Genomic DNA, 12,360 nt, shown 5'->3' on the forward strand with positions numbered 1-12,360 from the left:
TAATGGAGCCCTTTAATGCTGAGAAATGCTAATACAAACCTGGCTGCTTCTTGCTCAGCATCACCTCTCAGCTGACTTTCCTTGTGGGTATCCTCTTGCTGTAGGGACTGCTCCTTTGCAGCATCCCTGGGGCTGTACTTCACCTTCATCCACGCAGCACTAATGAAATGAAAAAGCAGGCCTTTTATAGTCATTCACCCACCTGCTGTGACTCATTCTAAAAGAACAGTGTGATGCTGACCTACAGCTCAGAGCCTGGCGACTGCATAGAAAAGTGAATGTGAGGATCCTTCAGCTCTCATGCAGAGAAGACCCCTTTGCTTCAAGAAGCAGTCACTATTTCAATTAAAATTTTTAAAAAAAACTGTCACAGAATAAAGAATGTTCTTCAACAAAACCTGCTTTAAATATATAAATAGGAGTCACTAATAACATCACGGGTCACATTCCTCTAAGTGTCTATGTTAGGTTCACACAGCACTCTGATCCAGGAAGCCTTATCTGCCTCACGTGTCCACCCACCATACATACACACTATCTAGATCAGCGGTTCTCAGCCTTCCTAATGCAGCGACCCTTTAATATAGTTCCTCGTGCTGTGGTGACCCCAATTATAAAGTTATTTCATTGCTACTTCATACCTGTAATTTTTCTGTTATGAATCATAATACAGATATCTGATATGCAAGATACTGGATATGTGATTCCTGGGAAAGGGTCATTTGCCCCCAAAGGGGTCATGACCCACAGGTTGAGAAACTGTAGTCTAGCAGCTATTGTGCATGTGGTTAACAGTGAAACCTTCAACCTGATGATGTTTTAGATTACCAACTCAGTTTATATCCCAGTATTGACATGCATAAAGCAAAGAACAAAGGAAAAAACCCCAGAGTCGGGTCAGAAGAGCCAGCTTTCGGTCACATAAGCCTCTCTGATCAGCGCTTTTTCTCCTTCCTCTCCAGGCTGAGGGATGCATGCATACCACCACAGACTCACACCATGCACATCTGCAAGGAGCCTCCTAGAGCCAGGCTGCTCACCCCAGCAAGGTAGCCCTTCCAGCTAGTCAGCCCCTCGTCCTGTTCTTTCTCACTTGCTGTTTCTGTTTCTTCCTTTCCCCTGCTGGACCTTCTAGTGTTTTCCACAGTGCTTTCAAATACTCCCAAATCTTGGCAAACAAGCTCCCTTTTATCTTTAGCCACCTACCTCCTAGCCTGATTCAAACTGCACCCTGCTTCCCTTAAGGGCAGAACCTTCTCTCTGACCCTGTGGGATAGATAGCAACTTCGCTGTCTTTATGCTATGAGTGTGGGTAACAAGACAGTAATGCCAGCACTACAATGACTAGCTCCTGCAGGTGGGGCAAAGTCAGGCAAATAGGAATGAGCTCAGAGTTCACAGCTTTCTTGACTTGGAATTAAATTATTTAAAAATATGTATTCATTCAGCAAAGATTAAGTGAATGCCTATTATGTGTAGGCACTAGATATTAAGACATAAGAGAGCTACAATGCCAAGCCTTGGATAAGCACAATCTGTTGGCAGAGCAGACCACACAGCATAAAATCCTTCCTACACTGACACAGGCCCACTGGACACTGAGGTGCTCCATCCGCCCACGGACAGGTACAAAAAGAAACCAGCAAACTTCTAGACAAAAACCTCATGTATCACTCATACATATAAGGATTTCTGTCCAAGGGGAAGAATGAAACCTACTAGTTCATCTGCTCTAACGTGAAGAAAATAGTCATAAACCCAGGGTCCTTGAATTTTTGCATACCATTTAGGAGAGGCTGGTGGGGATGTGGGGTTTGGAGGTATCCAAGGAGCCCTATGGTCTTTCATAGGCTGTCGGTTCATTTTTAATCTGGATGACACTGTTGTCTGCTGCAACCTGCTTTTGCTGTAAGGTTGGTTTGGTCGATTTCTTTCAGCTATGTGGAGTCCCTATAGGAAGTAAAGATGCATTACAAAGCCAGGCAAGTATCAAAGACAGTGTAGCTTCAACCTCTGACTCCCTGGAGCTCCTGGTGCCTCTTTGCTATTCATGCATCATTCTGAAAGCTACTGCAAACTCTGAGGGAATGTGAGAAGTGTATCACTCACACTGAAGGGCGGGCCTGGAATCCTTGGCTTTTCCACATTTGTATATAAAATGTTTATTATCTTTTTCCTTAATTAAATCTTCCTTTCTAGAAGTCCGTGCTTATTTACAGGTAAATTACAAAATATTCTTGCCTAAAATACTCAACCTTTCTAATCACAATCAATCACACAATTTCAAATACCCACTGGGCATGAAGCTGAGAAGAGCATCCAAATAGAATTGTCTCTTATAGGCTCAATCCTGACTTCCCAATGACCTCATTACAAGTTTGTTTGGGCAGGAATAGGGATGCGATCCCAATCCATGACCTGTCAGTTACTGACTGTGCTCATTTGTGCTTGTGGTCTTGACACAAACTAGAGTCCTCTACAAAAAGGAATTTCAAATGAGAAAGGAAGTAAAACTACAGCAGACTGGCTTCTAGGCAAGTCTGGGGCATTTTCTGGATTAATGACTGATGGGAAAGAAGCCAGCTCACCGTGAACATTGTCACTCCGAGGCATTGTGTTACTAGTGGGCTCGGTAATCCATGGCAAGCCAGTCAGTAAGAAGATTCCTCCATGGTCTCTAGCTTCAGCTCCTGCCTGGAGCTTCTACCCTGGCTTCCCTTCATGACTGAAAATACTCTTTCTTCCACAGTTTGATGGCTTTTCCTCACAATAATAGAAAGGAAACTAAGACACTAGTATGCCGAAATTTCCTTTTCCAAGGCCATGTGGCAATACCCATGTGCTACAGAAGCCTCCAGACAGCACTACTGAAAGGCAGTCACTGCAGCAAGTACATTCAGACCAGAGGTACTCATCTCCCCAGTTTTCCATTGTAGGACTATAAGGAAGTTCTACTGTTGTTGATATTTAATTTTTTAATTAATTAATTTTATGTGTATGGGTATTTTGTCTGCACCACTTGCATGCCTGGTGCCCATGGAGGCCAGAAGAGGACACCAGATATCCTGAAATTGGGGTTACAGATGGTTGGGAGCCACCATGTGAGTGCTGGGAATCAAACCCAGTCCTCTGGAAGAGCAGGCTGTGATAAACTACTGAGCAATCTCTTCAGCCCTATAAGGAAGTTTTAGATAGAAGCTTAAAATATAAGGTAGTTTCAGATCACAAGTTCTAACTACAAAGCTAGTTCCTAAAGCCATATTAAAAAGCACTCACCTAAAGTGGCCCTTTAATATTCAATGACTATAATAGATCAGTATTTATTCTTAGTAGAAACATAATCTTTTAAAAATAATTTTATCTGTTTTACCTGCATGAATGTCTGTGTACCACAAGTGGGCACTGGACCCCCTAGAACGGCAGTTACAGATGATAGCTGTGAGCCACTATGTGGATGTTAGGAGCCTAATCTTGGTCTTCTAGAAGGGCACTAAGTACCATTAAAACCACTGAGCCACTGTTAGTCCCAGGAACAACATATCCCACTAACCACTCAGAACAGAATCTTAAATCCTCTCAACTCTTACACTTTCAAATACTGAATTTTAAGACAAGAATCCTAATTATGACCATGGTATTAAACTAGCTAGGATCTTACTGACAAAAGAAAGGATATCCATCTGCCCCAAAACAAATGCTGGTCCTAACCCTTACTAGCTTGTATGACCTTGGACAATATCAGATGAATATAAACGGGTCACAAGAAAGGAAGACTTCGTACCTGCTGTGGTCTGGCTGACTCCACAGTATCTTTCTTCCTAATCGGCATGGACCCTGTCAAAGCCTTCCTTCTCACTGCCTGTGGTTTGGCTGGGGTTAATGTTCCGTCTTTGAAGTCTGTACCATTGTCCTCTATACGAGGGGCTTCTTCTGGAAGAAGATGTGCATCCAGCACATCGGGTTCACTCTCCAGCCTCTGAAGCTCCCCATCAGGCTGACACATAGCTACACAAAGATTTCAGAGGGGAAATTCCACGTAAGCCACACAGGGGAAATGACTGCAAAGCAATAAGATCTAAGCTCAAGCCTGGCACCATGAAAAGCATGGGGCTCTTTTGCCACACCCACCACCTCCTTAGCAATACCCCCACAGGCATCCAATGTCCAAGCATCATGACCAGCCCCCTTAACGTCAGGACCACATTGACTGACATTAAGACACAGTTTTGGTCTGTGGTCTTAATTCTGTAATATCTTGTAAAATCTTGTTCCTACCCAGGTTGGCCTCTCTAGATTTCTCGGCTTTAAGAAACTCCCCGGGCTGGAGAGATGGCTCAGCAGTTAAGAGCACTGACTGCTCTTCCAGAGGTCCTGAGTTCAATTCCCAGCAACCACATGGTGGCTCACAACCATCTGTAATGGGATCTGATACCCTTTTCTGGTGTGTCTGAAGACAGCTACAGTGTACTCATATACATAAAATAAATCTTAAAAAAAAAAAAAAAGAAACTCCCCTCACCGGTGCCCTGCTGATCTTAGTCACATTCCCACTGCGTTGCCAAACTGTCTATGCTGGCTAGATTTATGTCAACTTGACACTAACTAGAGTCATCTGAAAGGAGGGGACCTCAATTGAAAGACAGTGCCTCCATAAGATCCAACTGTAGGATATTTTCTTATTTAGTGATTAGGGGAGAAGCCCAAGCCCATTGTGGGTGGGGCCATCCCTGAGCTGGTAGTCCTGGGTTCTATAGCAGACTAAACAAGTCAAAATGAGCAAGCCAGTAAGCAGCACTCCTTCACAGCCTCTGCATCAGCTCCTGCCTCTAGGTTCCTGCCGGTGAGTTATCCTCCCCCCGCCCCCTGCTGCTTTTAATAATAAACTGTTATATGGAACTGTAAACAAAGTAAACTCTTCCCTCCTCATGCTTTTCATCATGCTGTTTCAGCACAGTAACAGTAACCCTCACTAAGAGGCTGTCTTTCTAAAATGGAAATACTGCAGCCAGAGATGGCAGTGGTCAAAGGCACTTTCTGCTCTTGCACAGGACCTGGGTTCGGTCCCCAGCACTCACACAGGGGCTCAAAACCATCCTAAATCTCAGTTCCAGGGCTTCAGATGCCTTCGTCTCAACTCCATGGGCGCTGCATGCACAAGAGCACAAACATATGTGCAGGCAAAACACTTATCCACCACATGTATGCTAAGTACCTTGGATCTTCTGGAACTGGAGTTATAGATAGCTATGTGCTACCATGTGGGTACTGGAAACCAAACCCAGATTCTCTGGAAGAGCAGCCAGTGCTCTTAACCACTGAGCCATCTCTCCAGCCTCAGATTTAAAACATCTTGGTTTGTTTGTTTGTTTGTTTGTTTGTTTGTTTTTCTAGGCAGAGTTTCTCTGTGTGGCCCCGGCTGTCCTGGAACTCGTCTCTGTCTCTAGAGTGCTAGGATTAAAGGTGTATGCCACCATGCCTAGCTCTGAAAACTTGTTTCAGCATGTGGGATGCTCTGGGTTCCAGTCCTAGAATCACAAACGACAACAAACATACAAATACACAAAAACAAAAACTCCAAGAAAATGAGGAGGAGATCTAATGACAAACACATAGAAATTTCACAGAAAACATTATACAGCTTTGATTGTATTTCTGCAGTGCTGGAACTATATTTCTAACCATTGAAAGGACATAAAACAAGTCAAGTTTTCTTTATGGACTCAGCATTGTAACCATGTCAGTTCCCCACCAAGTGATCTACAATTTCAAATGCCTATCAAATTAAAAATGTTTGTGTATGTAAACAGATTGATCCAGCAGGGTATCATGGCACACACCTTTATTTCCAGCACTCTGGAAGCAGAGGCAGAGGCAGAGAGGCAGAGAGGCAGAGGGGCAGAGAGACAGAGAGACAGAGGGGCAGAGAGGCAGAGAGACAGAGAGGCAGAGGCAGAGAGACAGAGAGGCAGAGAGGCAGAGAGGTAGAGAGGCAGAGAGGCAGAGAGGCAGAGGGGCAGAGAGGCAGAGAGGCAGAGAGGCAGAGGCAGAGAGGCAGAGAGGCAGAGAGGCAGAGAGGCAGAGAGGCAGAGAGGCAGAGGCAGAGAGGCAGAGGCAGAGAGGCAGAGGCAGAGAGGCAGAGAGGCAGAGGCAGAGAGGCAGAGGCAGAGAAGCAGAGAGGCAGAGGCAGAGAGGCAGAGAGGCAGAGAGGCAGAGAGGCAGAGGCAGAGAGGCAGAGGCAGAGAGGCAGAGGCAGAGAGGCAGAGAGGCAGAGGCAGAGAGACAGAGAGGCAGAGGCAGAGAGACAGAGAGGCAGAGGCAGAGAGACAGAGAGGCAGAGGCAGAGAGGCAGAGAGGCAGAGGCAGAGAGGCAGAGAGGCAGAGGCAGAGAGACAGAGAGGCAGAGGCAGAGAGGCAGAGAGGCAGAGGCAGAGAGGCAGAGAGGCAGAGAGGCAGAGAGGCAGAGAGACAGAGAGGCAGAGGCAGAGGCAGAGGCAGGCAGTTCTTTGAGGTGAGTCTGACAAACACAGAGAGTCCCAGGTCAGTAAGGACTCAATAGTGGGTCTCAACCCAAAATCAAACAAGCAAACAAGCAAAACTTAAACAAATTGATCCTAAAATTCTTATGAGGGTCTCAGAAATTAAGAGCACTTGTTGTTGTTGTTCTTTTCAGAAGACCCTGGTTAGGTTACCAGCATCCACAAGATGATTCCTAGCAATCTATAACTACAGTTCCAGGTAATCTAATGCCCTCTTCTGACCTCTGAGGGCACCACGCATACATGTGGTACACATATGCCCATGCAGGCAAAACATTCACGCATAAAATAGTAACTCAAAATTTAAAAATTCATATGAAGAATAAAATTCTAAAAATTAATCTGACAAATTTGAAAAGCAACAACAAAATTGGAAATAAAATGGAGGCAGGAGTATTTCTTGCCCAGAGACAGGAATCTTAGTAAGGCAGTGTGGAGTGATTCAGGGACCAATGGCAGAGGATGGGAGCCATAGCCCAGCAGATGTGGACTGAGGACTACTACTATGCACACATGGAAACCAAAGTGGAATCTATGCCCACATTTGCACAGGGCTTAGCTCACAAACAGCATGAAGTCCTTCAAAACTTTAAGAAGAAACAATAGGAGAATACTATCATGTCATCAAGGCAGAAAAAACTGTCTTAAGTTCAAATATGGTACCAACTTACTAGAGTTTATTTATACTGGACTACTGCTTTTGATAAAAAAAAAATCACCATAGTAAATCAGCCAAATCTGGAAGGAAATCTCTGAAATGTGTGTCATTAACACGGTATCAATACCCAGATGATATACAGAACCTTCACAGACCTATATAGGAAATCAGCCGTTCAACCGAGAGATGAGCAAAGCATGGAAGCTACAAACCAGGCAGAAAAACAAGTGGTCAATAAACGCATGGAAAATGACAAACAGCCAGGTGGTGGCACACACCTGTGATACCAGCACTCATGAAGCAGAGACAGGCGGATCTCTCTCTCTATGAGTTTATGGCCAACCTGGTCTACAGAGTGAGCTGTAGGGCAGCCAAGGCTACATGGAAACCCTGACTCAAAAAAAAAAAAAAAAAAAAGATGATGAACTTCATTTAATAATCAGGAAATCAAGCCGTAAGCTAGGATTCTTCCATTAGGATGGGGAAATGTGAAGCATGACACAAACATAAATGAGGAAGGTGGAAACTCAGAAACCAGCAGTGTGGGAGGGAAGGGCTTAACTCCCTGGATGAGTGGCTCCATCAATGCCCTCCAAGGCTGAAGATTCTCAGTATAGCTGCTGAGTTACAGGCATGCTCGGCCCAGGGAACTTGCACATGTAAACACAGAGAGGAGGCGTCAGCTTTGACGTCACCCTGTCACTGTTTATAGAAGCAGAACCAGCCAGCAGAATGGCATGGTGACATCTTTGTGTATTCTCAGCTATTCAAGATAAAGGTGCAAGAGAGGCTCACTCAATTCCAGAAGTTCTGGCCATCCTGGTCAGTGTAGTGAGACCTTGTACCACATACAAAGACTGATGGCAGAAAACTGGGAACCCAAGTGTTTGTTAATATGTATGAAGAGATGAAAGTTATTTATGGTTTATCCATACAAAGGAGACCCATATAAGAGTTAAAAAGTTAGAATCATCCGGTCTGGGACTGTAGATCAGAGGTGTTCAGCTTTCCTACTGTAAGACCCTGGGTTTGAACTCTAGTACTGGAAAAATTAGACTTCACCTATTAATGTGAATAAGTCTTACTAATTTAAAAAATAATGATATTACAGACTGACATATACTAATGGCACATGTGTGAAACAGTATGTTAAAGATGTGCATATAAGCAGCTCAGACATAAAAGAGAAGAGGCTTATAATGGAAACCTCTAAAAAGTGAAGGAAGAAAATGGAATGGGGGGAGGTATTCAAGAGACTTTAACAGTACTTATCACATTTTTAAAAAAAATCCCAGAGTAAAATGTTTTAAACTGCATAGCAGATATAGGGTATTTATTATTGTTATCCTTTCTGTTTAAATTGAACCAACCATGACTGGGAAAACAAACCACTGAGCAGATTCCTAATGATACTCTGCTATGCTCACAGATTGGCATCTAGTCCAACTGTCATCAGAGAGGCTTCACCCAGCAACTGATGGAAACAGATGCAGGGACTCACACTAGGTGGAGCTTAGAGAATCCTTCAGAAGAAGGGGAGGAAGGATTACAGGAACCAGAGGGGTCAAGAACACCATAAGAAAACTCACAGAATCAACTATCTGGGCTCATAGGGGCTCACAGAAACTGAACCAACAACCAGAGAGCCTGCATGGGACTGACCTAGGCTCTGTGCACATGTCACAGTTGTGTAGTTTGGTCTTCTTTGGGGACTCACCGTGTGAGTAGGGGGTGTCTCTGATTCTTTTGCCTGCCTTTGGGACCCTTTTCCTCATACTGGGGTGCCTCGCCAGCCTTAATACAAGGGGAGGCTAGTCTTACAGCAACTTGATATGCAATGTTTAGTTGATACTCATGGGATGCCTGCCTTTTCTGAAGGGAAACAGAGGAGTGAATTTGGGTGGGTAGAGGGGAGGGACCGGGAAGAGAGAAAGGAGGGAAGGAGGGGACACTGCAGTTGGGATGTAAAATGTGTGTGTGTGTGTGTGTGTGTGTGTGTGTGTGTGTGTGTGCTTGTGTGTGTATGTGTCTTTGAACCAAAGGAAAGCTTTATTGTGATTCTTCCTTAGCAACAGTAAGTCAGGACCCAGATTCCCCCATACCACTGTTCTCCTTAGATGTTCTCAAAGCTCAGTCAGTTTCACAGCAAGTATTACAAAGCACAACAGAAGAATGACAGGACTAACTCCTGTTACTCAATCTATAGCTTAGTGACTCCCAAGATTACATCTATTGAAGCAATGCTGGCTGTTAGGTCCTGACACCTTTTCAGATGTGAATGCATCAATCAGACAGCAAATGCCGTGCAAATCCACAGGAAGCTGAGTCTGAGGACACTGCTGCCAGCGGCGTGGCAGCCACCAGCCATCCTCACACGGTACACTAATGCAATCAGTAGTCAGAAGTCTCTAAGAAATGCACTAGCCAACAATTACTCAAATCACAAGGAAGCTGACCCAATTAGGCTCAATCATGAATCCCAAATGACAGAGAGACATTTTCCCTCCCTTGGGGCTTCCCATAATATTTTGGAGGTATTGGGTAGGGAGCAGGAAATAAGAATGAAGAATTAGGAACAGGAAGAGTGCTATTATCTAAAATAGAAAGAGAAAAATGTGACCTGAACAATTCTAAGAACAAGAAAAACAAAGCTAAAGATCCCCACACTGCTCCCAGAAGCAAGTGCACAGCACATGAGAACTGGCTACCCATATCCTAGTTTCACTCCATAGTAATGGTTAGTCATGTTTGGTACAGAATTCACATCCATGTGCACCCTATCATGCTGCCTCCCAGAGCAGGCAGGACAGGATTACTAACATTCTTCAGGTGAGGAAAACAAATGAAGCATTTGTTCAAGGTCACAAGGAGAGTGAGTGGGAGGCAAGCCTCCTGCATTCTGCACATCCCCCACACTCAAGGAAGGGTAGAACATAGGTAGGACTTGTGTTATAATCAACCCTGCCCCTGTGATGAGAGCCCCATAGCTGTTTACACTGTGGGCTTCAGAGAGCTTTTGAGTTGCTGTATACATGGAAGTGCTTGGAAGTAGTGTGCCCCTTCCCACACTCCTGGCCTTAGTATCCACCTGTGTCCTGTATGCTAGGTAGCCTTTGTACTGGGTATATGTGAGTTGGGTGAGCAATCCCACCAAGCCTAGATTTCGAATGGCAAGTGACTACCTAAGACCTGCAACTGGTATCTCAAGTGGGGCTGTCTTCTGGAACTGAGCCTTCCACCTGTGGACTGGACCCTACTCCACCTGTGAGAACTGAGCTGAAGACCCTCCCAACACCGTCAATGAGCTGCCCCTCCTGTCATCACTCAGGGCTCCATGGAGGCTACAGGTGAAACTCTATGCTATACAAGGTCTACAGAAGAGCAGCAGATGGACAAACGCTCTAAGAGATAGGAGACACTCATGTAAGTTTCTGATCACAAGAGAAGAGATATGACATAAAAAATGTTGACATAGTAAGTTGCAATGAAGTGAAAGCCCCCAAACACTGGCAACTGAAAAACACAAAATAAGGTCAAAGAAAATTGAACACATTACTCTCGGCAAATCTAAGGTTAAATATAGCCTTAAATATACAACAGGGTTCAAAAAACCAGCAGTAGCGAGGATAGTGACACTTGCCTTTTATCCTAGTACCCAGGAAGCAGAGGCAGGCATATCCCTGTCAGTTCAAGACCATCTTGCTCTACACAGTGAGACTCTGTCTGGTGGGGGAGGGGGATTAACTTCTGTCCTGAAGATAGCTCAGAAGTTAAGTACATGTGCCTACCTCAGCACCCAGGCCAGGCCACTCACAACTGCCTGTAACTCCAGTCCCAGGGGCACTGTATACATATAATTAAAACTAAAACTAAAACATTTTTAGGAATCCGGTACATACAGGAGGCCAGGTGGGAGAGAGGAGGACCACAGGCATTATTTCCAAGGTACAGCCGTGCTACGACTGCAGGCAGGCAGTTCATCATGTGCACGCGTCCTCCTTCCTGGCACTAGCTCAGCAGTGGGTTGACACTTGGTACACTTCTCTATCTGTATCTTCCTAGGCCAGTAAGATGGCTGAGAGGAGAAGAAAAGCTTCCCACGCACTGACAGCCTGGGTTCAGTCCTTGGAACCAACCATGGTGGATGGGGAGGACCGACTCCGCCAGGCTGTCCTCTCACCTCTACCTCTCCCTCCTCGCCAATTGTAATTATAAATAAAATAGAACAGTTTTTTAGAAAGGGAAATGAGTTTACTGGTTCTACCCATAAATGTTTATAGATTACCTCATCTACTGGAGAATGTCAAAAGATCAAGCAACAAAACCCTGATTACATCAACCCTAAAACATCAGTTTACAGCACACATCACTACTCATTAGGAATTTTAAATATTAAACATTTTAAATGTTGCCAGACACACCCTTTAGCAGAATATTGTGGTTCACACCTGTAATCCCAGCACCCAGAAGCCTAACACATGAGGTTTGCAAAGTTCAAGGTCAGTCTCAGTTTTATAGGCTGGCCTGGGCTAAGCAACATAGCAGGATGGCTCTACCTCATGTCTGGGGGGTGGCCTCCCAGCTGGCTGTGCACCTCAAGGTTATGTTTGCCTGGATGTGCAAAGGTTGGATCTCTAGCTCTAAGGAAGAAAAGCTCCCTGGTATCAGAAATCACAGTGGAACACAGTGTCTTAAGAAAAACTTCAAGGCACTGCCAGATGTGAGGCTAATGCACAAACCCAACAGCTTCCATTTAAGTAGCAATAACCAGTTTCACAATTAATAAAAATTTCATTTACAATAGCAGTAAAATCAGCAAGACAGAAAACTAGAAATATATGTAGCAAGGATCTTATAGAACCCTATGTAGAAAGCTCCAACACTGGACTGAGGTATAGAAAAGAAGCCAGAATGCACACTCATCTGTATGACCATCTCCTCCCCATGAGCTGGCACAGGCTGGCAACAGAGCCACCACTTCCCATGAGCTAACACAGACTCCTGCAGCATGCCCGCACTCAATGCATGCATTCTACATTTCTCAGAATGAGCAATGGCAAGCAAATCTTCAAAAAATAACAAAGAAAAGTTAGTTGACATGTAAAATATTAAAATATAAGTAAGACTGATGGATTTGCCTACACAATTAAGTTTCTATAGAGGAAA

The 12,360-nt window shown here is 44.5% G+C and overlaps 1 protein-coding gene across 16 annotated transcripts in view; it reads right to left on the reverse strand.

The window, feature by feature from the left end:
- Positions 1-12,360, reverse strand: part of 4933427D14Rik (RIKEN cDNA 4933427D14 gene) — a 53,554-nt gene that overhangs the window by 22,693 nt on the left and 18,501 nt on the right. For 14 of the 16 annotated variants that reach the window (NR_155067.1, XR_388546.4, XR_001780070.2 and 11 more), the window contains 3 exons: positions 3,782-4,005; positions 1,784-1,950; positions 40-159 (listed from right to left, as the gene is read on the reverse strand). Coding sequence is in view for 9 of the 16 variants with exons in the window: in NM_001361564.1 (NP_001348493.1) it covers positions 40-159; positions 1,784-1,950; positions 3,782-4,005 (511 nt within the window). In the remaining 7 variants the exon portion in view is untranslated. Of the gene's footprint in view, positions 1-39; positions 160-1,783; positions 1,951-3,781; positions 4,006-5,212; positions 5,526-12,360 lie in introns of all 16 variants that reach the window. The other 2 variants (NR_155066.1, NR_155065.1) reach the window with 1 other exon arrangement.

The sequence above is a fragment of the Mus musculus genome, chromosome 11 (genome assembly GCF_000001635.26).
Source record: "Mus musculus strain C57BL/6J chromosome 11, GRCm38.p6 C57BL/6J".
Lineage (NCBI taxonomy): Eukaryota > Metazoa > Chordata > Mammalia > Rodentia > Muridae > Mus > Mus musculus.